This window comes from Martes martes (genome assembly GCF_963455335.1).
Source record: "Martes martes genome assembly, chromosome: 8".
In the NCBI taxonomy this organism is placed as follows: Eukaryota; Metazoa; Chordata; class Mammalia; order Carnivora; family Mustelidae; genus Martes; species Martes martes.
This window is the reverse complement of record NC_137895.1, coordinates 136322675-136346861: the sequence shown is the minus strand read 5'-3', so window position 1 is coordinate 136346861 and position 24187 is coordinate 136322675. Positions and strand designations below refer to the sequence as shown.

Sequence of the window (24187 nt, the reverse complement as noted above, 5' to 3'; positions counted from 1 at the left end):
GCAGCGAGAGCCTCCAAGTCATGCTGTGGAAGTGCGACAGGTTTAGGAAGGTGGGTGTGGTCATGGGCGGGGCGGGGGGGACAGAGGGGAGCCGAAGTCATGGCAGAGAGGAAGGGTGGGAAGGGTGGAGCACAGAACGTAGGCAGGACTTCAATTCATTCAACGCTCAACACACACTGACCAAGAGCCACGCTCTTCTAGCCGCTGGGGATGAGCACAGAACCGGAGAAAAATCTCGGCTCTCTGGATCTTTGACTGCAGTGGAGAGACACACACAGAACAGGACAAAGAAGTAAAATGTACATGACTTGCATCTGACATGCTAAGAAGTTCTGTGCAGCAAAGCCACACAGGGAAGGAGGTGACAAATGTTGGCAGGGGGAGATCTGTAATTGATACTCAACAGGAGAGTGAATGAAGACCGCCCCGGGAAGGCGGCACCTCCATCAAGACTGGAGGAGGAGGAGGGAGATGGACGCATCAGGGGACCGAGTGTCACGTCCCGGGAAGGACAAGGACTGGGGTGCGGGTCATCTTAGGAAATGAGGCAGACAGGGAACTAGTGGGAGCTGGAGGCTGGAACCGTTACCTGCGCTTGCCTCTGAGTGACGCGGCAGGTTCTGGACCAGAGGGACATCTTAAGGGGTACATCATAACAGCACCAGCCAACCATCACGCTCGAGGGTAGCCCTGGAGAGATCTGACCATGGCCTGGACCGGGGTGATCGTGACGACACACAGTCAGATCCCCAAAATACCGACGGGATTCACCCACAGAACAGACACTGAGTGGGAGCAACAGACAGTCGGAGGTGACGCAGTCTTCTTTACTCTATAATGCCTCATTTCGTTTTTTAAAAATCCAAATCAGAGGTGCCTGGGTGGCTCAATGGGTTAAAGCCTCTGCCTTCGGCTCGGGTCATGATCCCAGGGTCCTGGGATCGAGCCCCACCTGGGGATCTCTGCTCAGCAGGGAGCCTGCTTCCCCCTCTCTCTGCCTGCCTCTCTGCCTACTTGTGATCTCTGTCTGTCAAATGAATGAATAAAATCTTTAAAATACAAATAAATAAATAAATAAATAAATAAAAATAAAAATAAAAATAAAAATCCAAATCAAATGCGGCCAAATGCCAGCACCCGCTTCAGGAGTGTGGGCATCTGTTACCTTCTGTCCCCTCTGGTACGTCTGAACGAGAGCAGATCACCAAGTGGGGCAAGTTCATCAGTCAGTGTCTGAACCTTTTCTTTAGGAAAAGACTGTACCAATTAGGGGTCGTTACTCTGCATCTCGATAAGAATGAGAAACACACCTTTACTTCTGAAGTCATGTTAACAATGTAAGCACCGATTACTAGAGGGCCAAACAGCGGAGACAGGTGCTGGAATAAGCAGACTACTTCCAGCCCTTGCACACCCATTTGTACAACAGACTTGCAACCAAAGGAAAGGCTTAATATTTTCTCTGAAATCCCCCTGGACGGGATGTTGGCTCCTCTCCTTCTATGGCTCCTCCTTCACGTGACACGCCAACGAGGTTAAATCAAGTGGTTTAAAAACAGCAAGTCACGGCTGATAACCTACATACACTTTGGCTTAGCTGATTTATCTACTCGCTTGATCACCTCTTATAGTGCCTATAATATTGAATTGTCTTGTGCTGGTTTTAAGTGAATGGAATAAAACTTCCAAGGTTCTGTCCTTTCCTTACCAGGAAAGCATTCGCTCTCCCAGAGACCTACTGAAACCTGCCTATAGGTTCTAGCTTATACACTCTCTGTCCTTAAAGTCGGGAGACAGATTATTTTTTTAAATTAAGAAATAAAGTCAAAACAATGTAAGTATGGGTCTATGTTCTCTGCAAATCTTCCCAGACCACCAGGTATCTCTTGTTTGATCAGCTGCTTCCCACTGGGGAGCGAGTAGGCTATCTTTTCGGGACCAGGCAGTACGTTGTAACTGTAAGCAGTGTTTCCATTTCTAACAGAAATCCAAACGATGTTAATATGTTCGTGGAAAACATACACACAAGAAAACAGTGAAACTCACTTCTCAACATGTATAAAAATCCTACATACTCCATGTATAAAGCTCAGAATTTAAGTTAAAAATAACTTTTATAAGAAGAGCATCTATGTCCGTATGTTAATAAAGCAAAGAATGGTTTGAAAAAATACTGCAGAAGGATCCCCAGCCCTGCTGTTACACGTAACCCATATGACAAACTATCTCATGAGGAAACCATAAAACCACCACCCCAGAAACCTCCAGCAGCACCTCTCCATTTTAATTTGCTTTAACTACAAAAACAAATATATTTTACTTACGTGCATAACATATATATAAGTATACAACAAATATATTCCTACAAAATGATAGGAGCTCAGTAATTAAAGCCAAGACTCTGCTGTGACCACAGGCACTTGAAAAGATTATACCCTAGAACTGTAATTCTCCAACTATATTTCTCCAAATATCACGGAATGCAATTAACCAACAGGCACACCCATTTTCTAAATAAATATCCAAATTACACCAACATTCTCTTGTCCAAAACATATTTCTAACACTTAAATTTCATAAGAAATATATTTAAAATATCTATAGACATTTGGTGAACATTTTGGAAAACCAAAAATCTGGGAGACATTTAACCCCTGCCTAACGGAACAATCGAGCAGCCGAGATGCATATACGACTATTTTCCCCTTTTGTTCACCCAACTCATTTTTTCTTTAAATTCTTAAATAGATCTTGTTACTACTTGGAATTTAGAAAGTCCAACCACACAGCATTGTGGGCATCTAGAAGTCTTTCTTCAGCAACAGAGAGCCCTCCGCACAAACACTCTGATTCCATCAGCCAGCACGAGGTTAGAGATGGTCTGTGGGACTTTCAAACGCAGCAAGTGACCTGTCGCTAGATTCTGCAGCAGAAAAAGACTTCCCTGATCTGTTCCCAGGAGATTCACTGTGATCGTCACAGTGAAAATCCTGTAGGACCATCAGAGAGGATTATAAAGATACCTAGACTCGTGTCGTCGTTTGGGCAGAGCACTCGTAGGGTCCTGTTGGTGTCCCACGTGACAGTCTTGAAAACTGAAAGGCCATCTGGCCAGAGTCACCCATGAGGACCAACGCGGAGGCACACACGAGGCCTCAGGAACTGGGGTCTTCACCACGGGGCCACACAGACTTGGAAGGCCGACCCCCTCGCTGCTACTTATCAGCCCTGTGATGTGGCCTCGGGTGGGTCCTGGAAGCTCTCTGCCACTGAGCCCCGTCCCTGGGCCATGCTCATTTTGAGGACGAAATGAGTTAGGCACGTTCAACAGGGTAAACCATGGTCCCTAAAAGTTCACCACACTGTGACAAGCCCACGCTCTGCCACCGCAGTCCCCTAAGGAGAAGGATCAATGGCGGAGGTGGAAACATTCAACAGGCATCCCCCAGTGGGGGTGAGCGTGGAGGACAGAGCGGGAGAGCAGCCCGGCGGAGCACAGGGCAGACAAGCGAGGCGGGAGCAGCACGAGAGGCTGCATCTGGGACGAGGCATCTGGAACCTAACGTCCCCCAGGATGTTAGCCCCCAACATGGTGAACGCTACCCATAATCCAGTCGCTGGCCAGCTGAAAAGGTCAGCACGGAACCCCCATATTATTTGTGGGTCACTGCTGGAATCCCACCGTAAGTTTACTCTTCCATGGAATCTCTTCCCCTTTTACCTCCGATTGTTCTACCATTCCCTCTGGGTTCTTCCCGCCCGCTCTCCTTCCATCTGGCTGCTCTCTTCCATCACGTCGGTCAGGGACAGCACACCCCATGCGAACCCCAGCCGCAGTTCTTACCAACAGGAATGTGGTACGTGGTCCCAGTTTGAAATTATGTGCATGCAACCCGGCTCCCGACTGAATTATTTTTATGGGGTATGGCATCAAATTATTGGCTATCAGAAGAGTGACCGGGTTCTGGGGAAAATTTAAATTACTGGAAATGAAAATGTTAAGAAATGCCTCTTCAGCATGTGGTTGCATTTTTTTGTTTGTTTGTTTTGCTTGGCTTTGTTTTTGGTTTTGCATAGCGTGGAGTCCAACGTGGGGCTCGAACTCACGACTCCAAGATCAGGACCTGAGCTGAGATCAAGAGTCGGATGCTCAACCAACAGAGCCATCAGGTGTCCCTTGTTGCATTTTTAAACCCACTTCTCAGACACATTTAAACGTTGAGATACCCTGATGACCTAGCGATGCTGTGTCCTCTGTCATGCACACCAGCAGCCCTGCACACGATAACCAACAGGGAACCCAGGTGGACAGAAGTGGACTTCTCGAGAAGCCCAAAGTCACGCACCTCACCGGGGAGGGAGCTGGGATAGACTCCTGCGTCAGGCCACCCACGAGACACACTCTTCCCATGATGTCAAAATAGTTTGCAACTTCAACTTCTGGAGATTAACAAAGCCACGCTTCGGTGACAGTATGACACCCCCCTCCCCCGAACCACCCGAGCCCTGCATATTTTCACAGAATACGAACCTTTGGGAGGCGTGAGATTGACTCCATTTTTAAGGCACCATTGTACTGGTAAAATCCCCAAAGAATCCGCATGGCACAGCATCGAGAGATTACTAGGTTCTGCCCTTAGGTCATCAATAGTCACTTGAAAAAAATGATTGTTAAAAACCTGCAAGAAAACACAGACCACAGAGCCAAGGGTTAATTCCGTGGGATTTTCCTGAAAACCTAGTACGAGATGCTGACACCGCTTCCAAAGGCAATAGATACATTTCATCAAAATGATTTCGGCACAAACCGGCCCCTCGGTGTGTATTATGAAATTGGTCCAGGTACGAACCAGTTGATAGGTGATCACCACGGCCCTTTTAACGGCAAGAGAAGCGAATGACTAGTACTCACATAAAACAGAGAAGGAAACAACACAGGTGTCTTTAGGGAAGTCAACTGACATCCAGGGCTGCAAGAAAACCAAACTTACACAGGGAGACAAAGCCAGACCTATGACAACATCAAGTCAAGCCCTGAAAGGTCAGTGGGTTCTTCTGGTCCACACCTGGGACCCACGCGCTCACACCGGATCCCTCAGGAGCTCCACCGTCAGGCTTGGGGGCTTCTGGCTTCAGCCTGCCTCCCAGCCCCGTAACCGCCACAGGCTCCAGCCCACGATCACCCCGTCCACCCCCCCAGGCACATGCTTGCCTGACACCCTCCCAGCCTCAACACCCACTGTGCCAAAGCTCTTCCAAAACAGCAGTGTCTTTTTTCAAGGTGCCCCCTGAAAGTCAATGCTGCTGGAATGTTTTCCTGACCACTCCGGTTCAAGTACAGGCCCCCAGAGCTTCACCCTGCAGGTGCACTCTGTCCCCCAAATCCTCATTCCTGCCTGGGGACTGATCTGCCCACAGATCCCTTGAGGGCAGGAACAAGCCGTCCCGTGGCAAGAGCAGAACGCAAAACCGAGATGGGCCCGGCACTTTCAAGCACGATGGGGTTGAAAAATCTAGTATGTGAACCAGGCCAGGAAGAAAGACACCACTTTACGAGCTTGACAGACATAACCCAGTCTTTCTTACAAAATCCTAACCCTTACTAAAAAGCTAGGATTCCTGGCTCCTTCATTGACAAACTATCTCCCGGAAGCAGTCTGATTAAAAGCAAAGCGGCAGAGCGCACTCCTTTCTGTTCTTCTCGATGTTAATTTTGGTAAATGGCTACCGTTGTGCTGCCCGAGCTCTGCCTTTGAAAGTAGACCTGACAGAGCAAAGGACCAAACCTCACCTTCCCAGAGAGATCTTCCCTGCGGCCTGATTTAAAATCACATCCCACACGCTGGCTTTCTACCCTCCGCTAGTCCCTCCCCTGCTGTGTCTCTCTCCTTAGCACTGAACATGTAACCTTCTATACAGATTTACTGATTTTGTGTGTCTCTGCCCCCCTCCCATTAAAATATAAGCTCTGTAAAAGCAGGGACTTTTGTCATTCCCAGTGTCGTGGGAGTGGGTCCTGCATGTGAATGCATGGGGACACACACACACACACACGCACACGGTCTCGCATGTGCACGCACGGACACACACACACGCACGCACACGGTCTCACATGTGCACGCACGGACACACACACACACACACAGACGGATAATTAAAGTATGGGATTCTGTGGGCTGAATCTCTTAGCACCACTGGACCCCATAAGGACGCACACTAAGGAATCTTCAAAACCTAGTAAAATGCATATTCATGTGTGTGTACTTCAGGAAAAAAGCTCTATTAGTTTCTTCAAATCCATCAGGGTCATGGCCCACATGGTCCAGAAACACCGATCTGGTCCAGAACCTGCAGGTCTCAGAAAAAAGACACTGCAGTTAACCAACCGGCCCAGGACTGTGCGGCTCAGAGCCAGCCAGAAAAGGGACAGAACCAAGACTGTTGATGTAAGCAACAGGACAAATTTCACACACACAAATATGTCATCATCACCATCATCTGTCAGTATCACACTGTTTTGGATCACTGAAAACTTAATCTATAATCTCACTGTATGGTGGGACATTTCATCCCAGACCTGCTACAGTCAACCACCTTCTTGTCTATTGGCTTCAATATTATTTATTTCTTCAAGGGGTGTGCCATGAAGAAAAGCCTTGAGGAAAATGAAAATGAAGTTTTTATTATGATGAGTAGTAACAGCGCAGCGTTATATGCCCAGACATAATATTCCAAAACTTTTCCAATGTTAGGAGGAATAGGTTTAATTATAGTGGCTACATTAGGAATATCCTGATATTTCACCCTGTGTAGGGAGCCCTGAACGTGGGGACGTGCCCATCTATGTGCTAAGGGGCCAGAGTGCACATTTCAATCCGTGTGTCCACAACACAGGGCCAAGAGGAGAAGAAAAAGGGATGCATGCAGGACAGGAAGACGGAGTGTGTGATCTTTGGTAAAAAGGCTAAGAAAAACTAAAACGAAAAAGAAAATGTACCTTTAAAAAAAATCAAGAGGGGCACCTGGGTGGCTCAGTGGGTTAAAGCCTCTGCCTTCAGCCTCGCATCGGGCTCTCTGCTCAGCAGGGAGCCTGCTTCCTCCTCTCTCTCTGCCTGCCTCTCTGCCTACTTGTGATCTCTGTCTGTCAAATAAATAAATAAAATCTTTAAAAAAAATCAAGAGAAAATAGCCTCCCTGGCCCCATCCCCAATAAGACCTATTTAGAGAGAAAATTATTTATATTTATATTTCCACCAACTACTGTTGGTGGAAATCTATCCAACAAGATGAGGATACCTGGGCCACACCCAACCATAAGGAGTATGCTACATTCTAACACGATCGCTTACAATTATTTACAGGCATGAAAGTGTGAGTTCACTGCTGACAGCACTTAGCACATCGGTTCCTCTGTTTCCTTTATTGTAGAAACACCAGGCAAAGTGGACACCATGGTCTCTTAGAATGAGGACTTGGTAATATCCATCCAGGTAAACTGGCAGCTGACTTCAGTGTATCGGCCACTGCCGGGACAAAGGGAAAGCCTGGCCAGGCTTCAGCAAATACCACTCAACAGTTTTGGGAAAATGTGCACCTACCAGAATATGCACTCAAGAACCCCAAAGGTCAATTTAAATAAAAAGGCTTCGAATGCACGGTGTATGATTCTGAGGACATAAATTGCAACCCCAAAACCGTCCTGCAAAGTCTAAGTCAGTATTTTTCTCGGGCACACAGTTATTCTTTAAATAGGTTACTGTAAGAGTTACATAAAAGTAATTTATGTTCTAAAGAAAAAATATTTGGAAAAAAGGAAAAAGGCATTTCATGATTCTAACCATTTCCCATACTCTGAAATACATTATCACCACTGTGTTTCTCAATTTTACCGATCATGAATTTAAAAAAGAGCATACAAAATGACTCCCAGACACTCATCACTGTATTAACAAATCCAGTCTTCCTTGGTAAAAGAAATTAAAATGGAATTGACTTCTAGACCGTTAATTAAGTTCTCTTGCAAAAGGCCATTAACTAAAACACACACTGGGTAAGAACGCTGGGTTTCTCAGTTTCCCCACCACCTGTTAGAGGACACTTAAGGTGGAACACAGTAGGTGTGACCTCCACAGGTGACTTCCATGAGATTACCTGCATAGCCAAGGGAAATGAAAATCAAAAAGACCATCAGACCGTCATAAAAATGACTTCACGTTAAAGGTAATTTCATTTCAAATCTGCAAAACGCAGAGGCGGGTTCTTCCTTTAGTGAAGGAAAGGCAATGGCAGAAAGGAAGCCGGATGTGGGGACACACACTGGAGACGGGACACGGGTAGGCATTTCCCAAATGCAGGTCGATCACACCAAGGATGGTCAGCGGAAGAGGACCGAGTTACTATGGCAGTGATTACCACGTGTGACTGCCCAGCAGTTTGTGTTAATGAGAATGGGAACAAATGGACGCGTGGATGTGACCCTGGCCCAACCACAGAAGGTGGCACACACTTGTGGCAGAGTTCACTGCTGTAAATTCAGGCGCGCACCTGCCCCTCCTTCCCGGTCACTCAAGAACATGCACATCAACAGTCCAGTCCACATTAACCCCAATCTCTGCTGCAACAGCAGGCACGTGACCAGCCTGGCTCTGCGCGACCAGGGACAAAGGGGGTGATTAGGACAGCGTGGCCTGGGGAGAACACGCTCCGGCCGGCGTGCCATGCCGTTCAGCCCCGATGTGCCGTTCCCTGCGCCGCAGTCCACCCCTGTGCCGGCACATTCCATCTGGCCCACTGTGAGCAGATCGGCAGGAGGCAGAGGTGGGGAGCAAGGGAGGGGAGCTCACCTTGGTCACTGATGCAGGACAGATGTGAAAGGGCTCACTCAAATTCACTGTTTCCAGCTTCATCCCGACTGTGAAGAAATGGCTTCGCAGATCGGCATGATCCTGCGGGGGGAAAGGACAGAGATGCTGAAAGCTGACGGTATCGTAAATTAACTCGGGCGCTGTCTGGACGCTTTCCTCGGACATTTTATTGGGTAACTGAAGTCAGATTGAAATAATTAACCCTCCCCGTTACAAATTTCTCATTATTGCAAGATACTGCGGATTTAATTATTTTCTGCGGGCTCCACTGTTTCTCCGGGGGAAGAAGACAAGACTTTGCGGCCGTGCTTAAATTCACGCTATGCAAAAAAATCCACGTGGCCCTGCTTTGATCTTCTTAGGAGCTCTAAGTGAACCACAGCAGAGTAACGGAGGCAAGCAGTCATCTGAAACACACAGCAGGTGCACCCTCAGGAAACGCGGCCTCTTGCTCCCGGAGCTACGTCGCAGGGCTTCAAGGAGACCCTGTGGCTGACACAGCTCGTCCCTGTCTCTTGTGCCCAAGAACGTACAGCTTATCAGTCATTGGCAGTAAGTGGCCAATCTTGGGAACGCGTGCACAGGACGGTCCAACCCAGCCGTGCACACCGTCAGAACCTGACTCCTGCTCCATAAAGATGCATAAAGCCCCGGTTTAATAGGCATCTGGCAGTTTCATAACCGACTCACAGCAGCCCTCTGTGTGCCAGACAGAGCCTTCCTGCCTTTGCAAGAAAACAAATTTCAGTACCGACTTTCCCTATCCGGCCGTAGGTGAGGCTGCCTGGACTCTGGATACCAGGATTCATTTTGCAGAGATGGAGGTCATCGCGGAACTCACAGCCTGGATAAATGCTAGCAAATAAAATCAACGTACTTGCAGCCGGTCCCTGAGGGCGTTAACAGCTACAAATAAATCCTGCTGTTTCTAAACACATCGGTTGGCTGGGAAGTATGCAAGTACCGAGGGATCTACTACTTTCTCTCATCTGCAAATCTAAAGTGGGTTTTTAAATAATTCAATGATGTCATTCCGCACGCGCGACTCTGAGGACCGTCACATGGAGTCCCGTGGGGCTGGGACGGCTCCCCTAGCCAGAGCCGGTCGGGGCACAGAAGACCTGCTTACGAAACTCCCCATCCCTCCACTGTGTCACTGGCTTCAGACACCCACAGAACCACAAGGACCCTGTCTCATGTTGCCACAGTCGTCCGCAAAGGGATCAGCAACCCAGTGGGTGCGCAGTAAATCCTGGGTCTGACCGAAGCGAAGGGTGCCGCCACGTGCGGGGGTGGGGTGAGGTGGGTGACAGCCAAGAAGGGATGTGTTCGGTGTGCAACCATGCATGACAAAAAACTCACGGAGAGAGCTAGCCCGTTCTCAACCTTTACCGATTCCTTAAGAACTTAACAGCTAACACTGGACAAAAATCAAAAGCATAGGAGGCAAAGCACAAGGAAATATTCTTAAGGGCAAGAGATGATTTTATTGTCTTATACTTAATACAGTGGTTTTTTAAAGATTTTATTTATTTGAGAAAGAGCCAGCGAGCACAAGCAGGATGGGGGCGGTTGGTGGGCAGGCAGGGGCAGAGGGAGAAGCAGACACCCCACTGAGCAGGGAGCCCGACACCAGGCTCCATCCCAGGAGCCCAAGTCCTGGACCCGAACCAAAGGCAGACGCTTCACCGACCGAGCCACCCAGGCGCCGCGACAGCGTTGATTTTTACTGGTGGCTGGGAAGCTGGCTCAGGGAAAAAAAAAAAAAAATCAAAGAAACAGTACAGAGAATTAATGCATATTAACATACATCAAGCACAGTGCCAAGGCAGGGCCAGAAACCACAGGGGATGAGACAAAAGTGATAAACTTGAACCAAAAAGCACGAGCTGACTCCTCAATGAAAAGATGTAGTCAAATGCTCTACCACTGAGCTGTCCCCTCCTCAATCAACGTTCCTGTCAGACACCAGCGCCCGCAGCGCCTCACCAGCAGTGGGGACTGAGGCATATGAGTCGGTTACGCAGATAAATACTTTTCGTTTTTAATTCTCCTTCAGAAAGAAGGAGTTACTCCCGAACCATAATATAAACTTTGCCTGAATGTAGTCAACAAGTTGATGCAGTCACTGTTCTCCTGCCTGACACGACAGAAATGTCTTCAGGTACTAAGGACCCGAGTGTAACTCCAGCCCAGCCTTGAGCGACGCGGCGGTTAGGGACGCCGACCTCCCACACAGTCGAGAATCTGCACGTAACTCTGGACTTCCCCCCAAAGTTACGAGCCTACCACGGACCAGAAAAGCCTTACTGATCTCATAAACAGTCAATTACCACATATTTCATAAGTTGTCCGAATGATATACCATATTCTTAAAATAAAGTACCCTAGAGATGATGTTAGTAAGAAATTCACGGCCAGAACACATTTCCAGCACTCGACCGTATCGAGCAAAAAAAAATCTACGCGTAGGTGGAGTTCACATCCATGCAGTTCCAGGGTCCACTGTGTGATGAACCGCCCGGACGAAGGCAAGGTTTTCACAGAAGTTCTGCTTCTCTGTGCGATCAGATGTCCCTCCTCGCCGCCACGCTCCCTCTCATGACTCCCACCTGCAAGACGAAACACTTCCGAGACGCGGCTCGCCAATCCCAGGAAAGGTGTAGCTTCTGGCCGCCTCCGCCCACAGCGCTCTCCTTGCAACTGCGATCCGTCACCTGGCTTTGCTTCTCCTTTCCGTTTCCGCCATCTGGGATTCCTGACCACATTCCGGGCTTCTGGTCTACCCACTGTCTTCAGCCCCTCGTGATTTCAGCTCTGTGCCCATTCTCTGCCTGAGATACTTCTGTTCCTGCCTTTGCTCTGAGCGGAGCCAGCCTTCCGAGCGGGACTGACGCAGGGCGGCCAGACCCTCTCTACGGCCCAGGATCTCAGTTTGACCTTGACCACTGACCTGAAGTCCCTGGCCATCTTCACACCCCTCCCGGATCACTGCTCCAAGCCCTCCCAGATCTCTCCAGCACAGATCCCAGTGTTGTGCTGGAAACTCTGCGGCAACAGGAGCCCTCCGCTACTAGACGTCCCTTAACAGCTGCCTTGTTTCATTCACAGTTGTCGGGTGGGACCAGGCACTGGCTGCTTCCCTTAGAAACAGAGCATCAAGGCTTAGGGCAACAATGTGCTCCTCAGATAACCTCCTTCCAGAGCTGCAGCTGGCGTTACAAGTGTTTATCGTTACGGATTTCAGTGTACTCGGCATCACACTCCATCTCTAGGTAAAGCGGGCGTCATTTCATGCAGAAATCACACAGTTTCTTCCCTCCTTCCTGGAGTGGCCCATGTGCTTGTCTGTCAACCGCCAAGTGCCTCTATCTCTGTGCTCATCCATAAAACATACCATTCACGTCAAAATCATCCAAAGCCATACGTGAGATGAAAATAAAGTATTAGTGACATTAACATTTTTAAAAAATTAAAATGGTGTTGACAGTATTTTACCTCAATGATCATAAAATATTTTTAAGCAACTGAAGGTGGCGCCTGGCTAGCTCAGTCAGTTCAGCATCTGCCTTCAGCTCAGGTCATGGTCCCGGGGTCCTGGGATCGAGTCCTGTGTCAGGCTCCCTGCTCAGTGGGGAGTCTGCTTCTCCCTCTCCCTCTGCGCCCCCACCTGGTCCTACACACTCTTTCTCTCTCTTTCAAACACATAAATAAAATCTTTTTTAAAAAAAGTATTTTTAAGCAATTTAAGACTAATGCTAAGTGACCAAAGGTTCACAAAGGGGTCTTCTCGTTGTTAATCACGGCTCAGATTTCCTACATTTTAAACTACTTCTACCAGCTTTCTAGTACTTGCAAGCACACGAACTTCCGCCTTGCGGAAATGCGTCTGTTTTTGTTTCAAACCACGTGACAATTTTTCAACCCTATCGTTTAATATACTGAAAAAGGAAGCCAGACATAACGCGAGGTAGCTGCATCCAAACATAGGCGTTTCTATTCCGGTCTCGAATAATCCACATTCACGCAGAAGAGCTCCTTAAACGCAAACTCTCCATTCCAGAGACAAGCCCAGCAACTGTGCGACCCGGACCTGCACCCCCATTCCCACCTTCCCCTTTCTTAAAGTCACTGTTTAATCAGTACATTAAAAAAAAAGAAAAAAGAAAAAAGAACAATCCTTCAATGACCACCCGTGTCAAAGGCAAGTCAACACAATGAAATTTTTTAAAATCCAGGAGCAAAGACACAAGATGATCGTGAGTTCAATTATGACGGTCCATCTACCGCTCCTATGTTTCTGTCCAGAAGGGTATCCGCTCAGAGGGCTGGCCAGGGAAACTTCCAGCTGGCCCCTGAAGACCTTGAAACAAATAGGATAGACAGCCCACATGTTTGGGGCAATACTTCCCAGCTAGGGCTGAACTCTCTCGTTTGTGTTCCCCGTTCAACCTATAAAGACCCCAACATATATTTACTGAAGTGAGCCAAAGTAACGTCCAAAATGAGACGACTTCGTGATATTCATTCCAATTCCATATTCTAGGGCTCAGTCAATAAGCAAGCATTCAACACCACCAACGTACCACACACACACAGTACTACATGACGCAGAGCACACACACACACACACACACACACACACACACAACATTATCAGAGGGGGAAGGAGAAAAACAAAGAAGAGCTACCGAAGATCCAGCCTTAGAAGAAATTCCAGAAGGAGCAGGTTTACCACAGCCTATAAAAATCACGACTGCCACGAGGATGGCGACCCGAGGATTTACAGAAGTGAATCTTGATTTGAAACAGGAAAGCACAAGATGATGGGAAAGTGGCTTTGTAAATTTAGCTCTGGAGGCTGGGCCTTAAAATACCAGATTTAGGCATTTAAGTCTGATCAAAAAAGGCAAAGGGAGTCATTGACATTCTTAAAAAAATAGAGTTTTTTACGATAATTAAAGAATTCGATGCCAGTAAATTTACAAATAAGACAACACATAGACCTTCTGAGCTCTCTCTGTGCCTATAAATACATTCATATTGGTATATGAGGAAATGTACAGACACTCTCATTGAAAAACAAATTTAATCACCCCCCCCAAGACCATTTACTTTGGGCTGCTAATGCAGTCAGAGTACATGCATTCATTTACGCAAACACAGCTAATCATTCTCGATGTTAAAAAACAGAGTTCCTGGCCCTTGAAGATGATTTGCAAAACTGATTATCTACTGAGAGATAATAGAAAATTCACTCTGGTTTGAACGATGCATTCCTGCCTTTGCAAAGCTCTAGGGCATCATTCACACCTCACAATTATTGGATCAAGAATGATGTTATTCCTGAAATCAGGAGGGATTACTAAATCCTCACTGCGTTCACAAACACGCCTGTCACACTCAAGAAATACTGTTTATTTAAATGTCCGGGAGTCCAGTTAAATTGCTTACAGAAAACCTTTCGTTTAACAAAGACGGGCAATGTCCTTCCCATCTACACCCGTCGCTACACATTTTATTTTTGCCCTGAAGTGGTTTTATATTGATCAGAAGTAAAACGCCATTCATTTTATTGGAGGACCGTCTTACCAGCCTACCTTAATAATCGCTCTTCAGGGAACCTTATTTTCAGGGGAATGACAATGTAAAAGAGATTATGTGTACATCAACTTCTGTTCTCCATCAGCTTTGATCTGTCTAGAACCCAGGAGCTCCTGACCTTGCCTGTGACCACTCTAGGCACTCTGCACTGAGAGTAACTTAGTTTGGCGTGTGATGTCGAGCATAGAAACAGTAACAACACAGCACACTGCAAACACCTGTGAGCACTTTCTTGTATTACCATCTTCCCCTCACAGCAGCCTATGGGGGAGTGTCCATCCTACAGCAAGGAAACTAAGACACAGAGAGGTTAAGTTATCCAAGCAAGGACACAGAGCTCACCAGAGAAGCCAGATTCAAACCCAAGTGGTCTGACCACATCCCTGCTTAGCTTTGGCTTACAGACCAGACTGGGAAGCAAAGGCCATAAAGGATCTTTTACTTATCATCGTTAATCAGTAAACAAACAAATAAAACTTTCATAGCTTATGGGCTCCTAAAATTTTATTTCAAAGACAGATATTGTCAGGTTAAAAAGTAACAGCTATTAATACTGATCATTTACTTAACCTCCAATTTTTTTTTTCAAAGATTTTATTTATTTATTTGTCAGAGAGAGTGAGCACAGGCAGACAGAGAGGCAGGCAGAGGCAGAGGGAGAAGCAGGCTCCCCGCTGAGCAAGGAGCCCGATGTGGGACTCGATCCCAGGACGCTGGGATCATGACCTGAGCCGAAGGCAGCCGCTCAACCAACTGAGCCACCCAGGCGTCCCTTAACCTCCAATTTTTGCTGTTCATTCCTAATACTTTTCCCATGGCATGTTAAAAAAAAAATGTCAGAGACTTGCAACACTAAAAATTACCACCAGCATATCCATATACAGTGTTCATCAAAAATCAACAAGTGATTGTTACTGACTGCTTTCGCGTGGTCTTGAAGCCAACGAAGATTTAAGAACTGTGTGCAGCAAAATGACCACAGTGCCTTGGGAGCTAGCTACCCTCCATTGACATCCAACTTCTCACATTATCAACGTTAACCCAGGCAGGTTAATCTGATAAACGTGGCTCATCCAGTCCATGTTTCCGGCTGCAAAGGGCACACGCATCTCAACCCATCAGTAGTATTTTAAATACCACAGGTCACGCATTAATGTACACGGAATGAAGAGCAAGCCGGGGATGTAGTCCTGATGCTGGGAAGCTTGAAATTTACTTAGAAAATGACCAAGGAGGGATAAATACAAAGTGTCAGGCTGGAAAAGGAAGTGTGGACAAACCGTGGTGTCTCTGGATGTTCGGCTTCCCAGCCCCTGCTGATGTCTCATTCTACTTCACCCGAGAGGCAGAGGTCAAGGAGACTGGACGACCTCAGGACACCCCCCTCCCCTGCCCAGTGCAGGGGTCCACGCCGGTCACCCACCACTGCCAACATCAGCCCCTGCTGCGGTCCCTGCCTTGGAAGGGGCTGCCGTGCCTGGAAAAGGTCCCAGCTGCTTCTGGGAGAGTCAAACCCAGCTACTGAAGAAACACCGGTGCACGGAGCAGTCTTCCTGTTAGTCATCCGGGAGGGAGCAGCGCGCCACACGTCTCTGGCAGAGTGAGAAAGCTTCAGGGTGAGCAGCGGAGCCCTTTACAAAACAGACAAGCGACCCTGAGTATTAATCTACAGGAGGAGATGAAGCACAGACCCAGCAGGACGCAGGAGAAACAGGAGGTGGGAAAGATGGAACCTCCACCATTTCTGGTGCCCCTCGTGGGCCACATTCCTTCTTGAGCCTGACTCATCTCTCCGCATTTACTTTAGGGGCTGGAGGAGCGGCAGGTTATGCCCTCAAAATGTGCTATGTGGCCATCACCGACTCCTAAAATAGCTGATGCTCCTTCCCACCCTGCCTCACTGGAGAAACACACCTCGCGTGATAGAACGGTATGAAGAAGGGGGCCCCGGCGAGAATGGGTTCAAGCTAATGAACACAATACAATTAAAATGCACTTGGTGAGGATTTCAGTGTGAGAAAAGCAGGGCCCCACCCCCCACCCCCGTGTGGAAACCAGACTCCTCACCCAAGCTCCACCATCAAACGCTACAGAACACTTTCCAGGGGTGGCCATGCGAGCCTTGGTCTTTAATTCTTTGCCTTCTCCTTTTTGCTTATTTTGATCTGAAATAAAATGGGCAAAAAACCAGATAGGCAATTTGCCAATTTGTGCCCCTCATGCATTTTTTTAAGCACCAAAACCTCTTTTTTTTTTTTTTTTAAAGTAGGCTCCACGCTCAGCTTGGAGCCCAGTGGAGGCTCATGCTCACCACCCCGAGATCGAGACCTGAGCTGAGATCAAGAGTCAGACGCTCCACTGAGCCCCCCAGGCGCCCCGAGCACCCCCATCTCTTACTGTCTCAACAGAGATACTGCACGGTGTACTTTTACTCAGTTCCAAGAAGGCACTTTTTTGGTCCGCAGGGTACTCAAATGTTGCACAGGCATTGTTTCAAAGGCCTCAATTAATTTACATAATTTCTAAGAATAGGCTTCAGAGAAGTCAGAGGAAGGTTTTAATTAGTATTACATTCAAATTGATATATAATGAACTATATACTTTAACGCCTTTACTCCTATCAGCATGAGATGTGCTAAAAAAAAAAAAAAGAATCTGGTGTAATTTATCATATTGTTCCTCTTTTTGTTCTACCAGAGATCTAGTGCTCATACGTTCACTAGAAAATTACTCTCATTATCTTAGTTTCATCTAAAAATGGACATGAGGATGCCAGCATTTATTAAATCAATAGCATTATTACATTTTAATTCCACTGCCCTGAATTAAATTTAGCCAATGAAATATTTATAACGAAAATGTAATAAAAAATCTGTACGCTGAACACTAATCAGCATTTCCATTCTTTACTTACAGCTGTAAATAGTGGTTTTATCTATGAGTCACGCAGTAAATCAAGTTAAAAAATCGTAATGAGAAAATGTAGTACCATATATACTTCAACCTGAACCACGAGATTTATAACAGGTAACTAGAGGAAGACTTATTTCACAGTAAGTCCAAAAACTGGTACACCAGGTTTAAAAAAATAAAAATAAAAATAAAGCAGAGCACAGAGCATGCCTTTCATTGATTACCATTTAGCACATAAAAGCATTTGTAAGTGGCAAGAAATTCAGGTTTACTCACAGCAGCACTCGGGGAAAAACCACAGCTAATTTCGTGCGAGTGGGTAAACGGTGATTACATTCCCGCACTTAGTTCATCCTGTCCCTGATAAAGCCAGGGCAGCCCTTCCCGTTTCTATGACAACGCTCGGGGGAGGGGCTGGGACGGGGCAGTCCAGGCGCCCTGGGAGGAGGAAGGGCGTGCTGGCCGCTCTGGTTGGGGAGTCCAAGCTTCACACCCCAGGGATGGAACGCGGCTGACACACTGTTGGGTGCCCCTTCTGCTGCCAACCCCGATGCAACCCAAAGCTTCTCCTGCAAATTAGGACCACGGCCCCAGTCAGTCCCCGCCCGGGAGGACACCACCCTTTGGAGACAGAACGAAGAGCGGGTAATGAGCACAACCCTTCCACAAAGCAGGCTGATTTTGTGCTCCGAGCCTTCTAGACACGGACGAGCGTTCGCTCCTCTGAACGGTGTTCTGACGCAGGTGGGGAAGATCCCGCCACTGGACGCGCCAACGGCCACGCCGCCTGGCACGCTCCTAGTAATGGCTCAAAGTCTCCAGCACCTTCCTCACATCCTGGCTGTCCGGACTGCTACCGTCCACCTGTTTCCGGGGGGAGGAAAGTATTCATTCTCTGGGCTAAGGCTTCTCCACCTGGGCACTGCTGGCCTTTGGGGGCCGGTCATCGTTTGCTGGGGGCGCTGTCCTCAGCACTACGGGACCGTCCTCCGCCTCTCTGGCCTCCAGCCACGGAAGCACCTGCACCCGCCACAGGCTCCCAGGTGTGGCCACCGAACCGCGTCCAGATGCTCCACACGCCCCTGACGGGCAAATCCTCCTGTCCGGAGAGGAGCCCTGCATGTGTGGGCTCCTCTCTCTTCGCTGTCCACGAGCCCCCTTGGTCCCCTGTGCCTCTGTCTCCAACATTCAGCCAACCCAGCAGCTCTCCGCATCTCTTGGGTTTGAGGAGCCCTGCAGACCATCCCTGGAAATCCGGGGAGGCATCTAGGCCAGTCTACACCGCAGACCCAGTGTGGCTACTTACCCTCCCCAGGCCACCACTCTGAACATCTAGCGTATGACATGAGAAGATGCCGCGATGGAAGAGAAAACAAACACCGCACCCGCACGGATCCTCTGTGTATAATACAGTGATGACAAATGACTCGGGGACTCATTCACCTGCCTGCCTCCCCCCACGGCAGCAAGGGGTCTGTTATTTTTGAGGAGTAAACTCTCACTTCAAACCCACAAACAGACCCGTCACCCAGCAGGTACTGATCCCTGAGGCCACCTTAACACGGCCAGGCCAGAAAACCCTACTCGAACTGGCATACGCCGTCAGGAAATCTGTTATGGCCCACAACACGGTGTTCCACTCGAGGCTGCTGGTCAAGGGGGCAAGCATCCTTACCCGGCCCGGAGTCATCCGTCCTGCTCCACGCCTTACACGGCCCGCTCCACACTCCACGCTCCGGGGACCTCCTCCCTCTGTCAGCTCTCCTCGGGGCCTGAAGATGGCTGTGGGGTCCCAGGGTCCTCAGCCAGGTGGGATGAAGTGCAGAGGGGGAGCCCCCACGCCTCCCCTGAAAAGCCAGGTCACCTATGCTACAAACCATGCAGCTGGCTTCCTCAAATACTGCCGACCCAGACTGGTCACAGGCCTCTTCCCAAGCCAATCGCACTAAAGGGAAACGGGGCCCCTCCTACCGGCCCACACCAGGTGCGGAGTACGGGCGTTTGAGAGAAATGGGGGCACTTATTAACTATGACAATAAACGATCATCCTGCCCTAAAAGCCAACACAGGGGCGCCTAGAAGGCTCAGTCGGTTAAGCACCTGCCTTCAGCTCAGGTCATGATCTCGAGGTCCTGGGATCGAGATCCCACGTTAGGCTCCCTGCTCAGCGGGGAGACTGCTGCTCCCTCTCCCTCTTCCCCTCCACCTGCTTGTGCTCTCTTCCTCTCTCTCTCACCTTCTCACTCTCTCAAATAAATAAAATCTTTTAAAAATAAAAAAAAATAAAAGCCAGCGGAGCCTCTGTCAGAGGTGACTTAATAAGGAGGGTCACTCGGCAGACCCCAGCTGACCTGATACTTCGATAGGCAAATCCCGCACACTCTTGGGATTTATTTTCTCATCCTTCATTGCAATAATACTACTGGGCTCAGCCTCTAAACATCCTTGTTCACTTCTAAAGAAAAAGAGTTCAGCCCTGGGATGATGATAGGTCTCTGTGTGCATGTTGGGTCCACCATGGGCTCCCGACACAGGGTAGGACAGGGGATCGACCTCTGTGAGCATGAAGACTCCCCGAGGGTCCCAGAAGCCCAAGGACACCCACTGCATCACGCTGCTGTGCAGATAATGTCCCAGCACATGGAGAGGGCCCAGGGCCCTTTCTCCCACCCTGTGGGGCTCAGTAATCAGAACTCTCATCAGGAACGAGCTCCCACAGGAGCATGACACCCCCATTCGTGCGAAGTCTCCCCGGCTTTACCAGCGCTTTTCATCCTGTGCCTCTGTACCGCACCCTGATGGGTCTGAAAGGGTGTCTATGTATTCCAGAGATACTCCAAAGCGGTGCGACTCGCCACACAAGAACAAGGGTTTGTAACACTTCTGACCTGGCCTGGCCCCCCTCCTGGCCCCCCACGGGCACACCTGCAGCCTCTCAGAATCATCGGCAGCTCAGGAACAACTGAGGTCCAGTGAACAGACCCGTGTGTACAAAATCGCAATCGAGAGGACGAAGGTTTCAGAACTTCTTTGCAGACTGGAGTTAAGTATGCATGCACGTGTGGACCTTTAGGAAAATCAAGATGCTAGGGACAAGTCCCGCTGGGACCTAGGAATCTCACTGGCAACCCCACACGGGGCATCTTGGTAGATATAAACAAGCTTTAAGCCGAGTCTCTACTATTCTAAACTTATCCTTTCCTCTTCTTTTTTTTTTTTAAAGATTTTTTTTTTAATTTGACAGAGTCCTTTCCTCTTCCTAAACATTAAATGCAGCATTACATATTCATGCAAAAGTTTATCTGATTTGTTTATCCGTGTTCCACGTGGGGCTGGAGACAATACTGGAGGCGGATTTTCATCTTGCCCTTGATTGCATGCCATCAAGAGAGGGTGACTCAGGATGGACGGCCGTCCAAGCAGGTGAAGATCCTCACACTGTCATCCCAGCCACAATACACACAAACCCCCTACGACTGCCTTTGTCAAAGCAGGACGGAGCTCAGGGACACCTGGGGGTTCCCGGCACTGAACCAGAAGTGTGCTGGATGCTCCTTTTCCATCAGATCATAAACCCCCGAAGGAAAGCACTTAGATACCTCCTTACACTGGTCTCCCTTTTGGAGATACTGCAATTTGCAGGTGCCTGTTTACGAAAGGCATGTGGAGATTAAAAGTCAAATCTAACCGGGGCCCCTGGCGGGGGCCTCGTGTGGTGGAGCGTCCGCCTCTTGATTCTGGTTCAGGTCATGTTCTCAGGGTTGTGAGATCGAGCCCTGTGTCGGGTTCTGCCCCCAGCATGGACCCTGCTGGAGACTCTCTCTCCCGTTCTGCCTTTCCCTGCACTTGAATGCTCCCTTTCTCTCTCAGTAAACAAATTCAAAATATTAAAAAAAAAAAAAAGGTCCAACCTAACCTACGAAGGATCTCTGTGTGTTTTTAGTGGAAAAAAACTGCCTCTATACAAGTTTATTGTGCCCCATTACCAAGTCCCCTGTAGAAGAAACGAGTAGAATCGCTTCTTCATCATTCTGATTAACGGAGAGGGGCACGGAAAATCTGAACAAAATAAAAATACGACGTGAGAATCACTTTGAAATGTTTCTGTCTCAGAGAGCTCCGCTGGGCCCCTGCCCCACACCCCAACCCCAATCACACGCTCGTGTCAGCCTGCCTTCCCCGAAACCGCAGTGACTGGCAGGAGCGAGACTAATCAGCGGCCAACAGAAGCCATTTGGGAATGAGAACTCAGGTAGCAGATAAGGGAAAGATGACTCTATTCTTAAATTCTTGCTGTGCAGAGCTAACAGCGAGCGCTACCAGGCCAACCGCAGGCAGCAGTGTCTGGGCCCCCGCGAGCGCACCGTGGTTAGCCCCAACTCCGAAGACGCAGGCTCTGTGATGTTTGTAGTTACCTTCATCATCTGACCAAAGTTGCCCTCTTCAGTGTGTCTCTCCCAAGACTGTCTCCAAAGCTCATAATAAACGAGATGGCCCCCATCGTCCTCTCGCCATTACACAATTCACCCACCACGGGCCACGAACCCGGAGCGCACGAGGAACCGCCGCCAACGGACCCTCCCTCGCGTCTCTACACATCAGGAAGGCCTGAACTTCCCCGCCGTCCAGCACCCCGCAGACGCTCGTCTTCAAACACCTCTCCAAAATCTTGAACGCCACAGGAACGGCTACGGAGGGGCGCCGCACGTGCCAGGCCGAGCCTTCCCACCCAGGTGTGTGGTGAGCCCAGGACGGGTAGGATCCCAGGGGGTGAGCCGTCCCTCTGACGCCAAAATGACCCCCCCCACCCTGTCAAAGACAGCCCTTCTTGAAAAAGAACATGAGTTTAACTTGATGAGACCATTTAGTCGCTAAAGTGTCTGGTATCAGACCCCGTGCCATGCGGGACAGGGAACGTCATGCCAAAGAAACGAAGGGTTGGCCCCACACACGGGGCCCACGGCAGATTTCTGTGAGCATCTAAGTGTCCCCCCGAAGGCCAAACTTAGCTGTGAGGGGTTTTTGTTGTTGTTGCTGGATTTAGCCGCGGAACGAGAGGAAAAGAAATCAGTCACCATAGAAACCACATCGCCATCCACCGTCAGGGAACAGCTCCCAGGCCTTCCCACCCCTTCGGCGGCAGCAGATGGAAGGAGAAAGAAGAGGTCTTCTCCCCGGGCCGCACTTAGTCTTCTCTCTCCGGCCTCTCACCTCCGTCTCCGAACCTCAAACACAGAAGAGCTTCCGTCCGACGGGTTAAATTGACATTCACACCGACAGATGCATAACTCAAAGCTGAAGGGAGCTGAAGAAATCACAGGCCGGGGGGTCTTCAAGGCGGCAGGAGCACGCCCGGATGCTCTTCGCGGGGAGGATGGTGCGTGCCTGGAACGTCTCCCTCTCTTGGTCCGTTTGCTCATGTTGGAAAGACGACTACTGACCGTGGCTGCGGGTGGCACCTTTCTTGGCTCAGCGCTAACCACCAGAGCGAGCGAGCCGCAACGAAGAAATCGTGACAGGCGCCGCTTGAGATGGGACCAAAGCCACCCAGCTTGTCACGTGGCCATTTCGAGAGCCCTTTATGAACACCTGCGAGGGCATCCTTTAAGGAAAATCAGTTGTGTACACAGAGACTGGGATCCTTTTAATCGAGGCTTCTGTCAAAGACGACAGTCACCAGGAGACCCGGTGTTTCTTCCAAGCACTAGACCAAGGACTCTCTTCTAATCTGCTGTGAGTCCTGATGAAGGAAAAGCAGCAGTTACCACGACCTCAGCTCCCGGGGCCCCCACAGCAGCCACAGATACCGATCGGGAACTGGCAATAAGGGGACGGATCGGGGCTGGAGTTTTGGGCGTCCCTATCCCATTGAAAAACACATCTCGGGTGCCTGAGTGGCTCAGTTGGTTAGGCGACTGCCTTTGGCTCAGGTCACGATCCCGGAGTTCTAGGATCGAGCTCCCAGCTCCATGGAGAGTCTGTTTCTCCCTCTGACCTTCTCTCTTCTGATCTTCTCCCCCCTCTCTCTCTCTCTCAGATAAATAAAAATATTTTTTAAAAAAGAAAAAGAAAAAGAAAAACACAGCCCTCCTCAGCTTCTGATAAAAATGGAAATAATCCAAAATTATCGGCTGTCACCACTGAAACACATCTCATCTGTGTGGTTATGGTGTGTATCTCAGGTACGTGGACGGGACACTGGGAAAGACGGGCCCTACGGTGGAGCAACAGAGACCCAGAAGGCAGAACACAGTCACTCCAGGCCAGCTACTGGCCAACGGGACAATGGAGGACATTCCTCAAGCCCCTGGTTATCTGCACCGATCTGTTTCATGAGCAAACGATACAGGACACCCAGCACCTTACAAAGAGATTTTGTAAGGTGAGGTAGTGAGGGCCAGACACTCTGAAAAGAAAATGAGCACACACACAACCTGGTGAATCCAATTCCCATCAGCAGGACGCACACGTGGGCACGGCCACCTCACGAACAACGGGACCCCACGGACGCGGAGCTACCTCCTCGACTCCAATGCATCCCAAATATTCTCGGTGCTCTCGGCAGTTTCCGCTCAGCCACAGACGGACACGGGTCGTCTGAGCTGGTCACGGAAACACCAGCTCCTCAGCCCACCCACCATGGCTCACCGCATCACCGCATTGTTCCAAGACACTCCCACGGGGTCTGCCCCAACGACTAACACTTGCGACCTGGAGTCTCCACTCTTCTGAGTTGACTCCGTACTGACTTCTTCACTAAAACCATTCAAGAACTTTTACTGAGCATTTACACTGTACCAGGCACC

At 49.1% G+C, this 24187-nt stretch overlaps 1 protein-coding gene across 2 annotated transcripts in view; it reads right to left on the bottom strand.

Annotated features, from left to right (window-relative positions):
• The window catches only part of SFMBT2 (Scm like with four mbt domains 2), a 225793-nt gene that overhangs the window by 77405 nt on the left and 124201 nt on the right, over nucleotides 1-24187 (bottom strand). For both annotated transcript variants that reach the window (XM_080812563.1, XM_080812564.1), the window contains 2 exons: nucleotides 8844-8945; nucleotides 4532-4679 (listed from right to left, as the gene is read on the bottom strand). In XM_080812563.1, the coding sequence (XP_080668689.1) occupies nucleotides 4532-4679; nucleotides 8844-8945 (250 nt within the window). The remainder of the gene's footprint in view (nucleotides 1-4531; nucleotides 4680-8843; nucleotides 8946-24187) is intronic.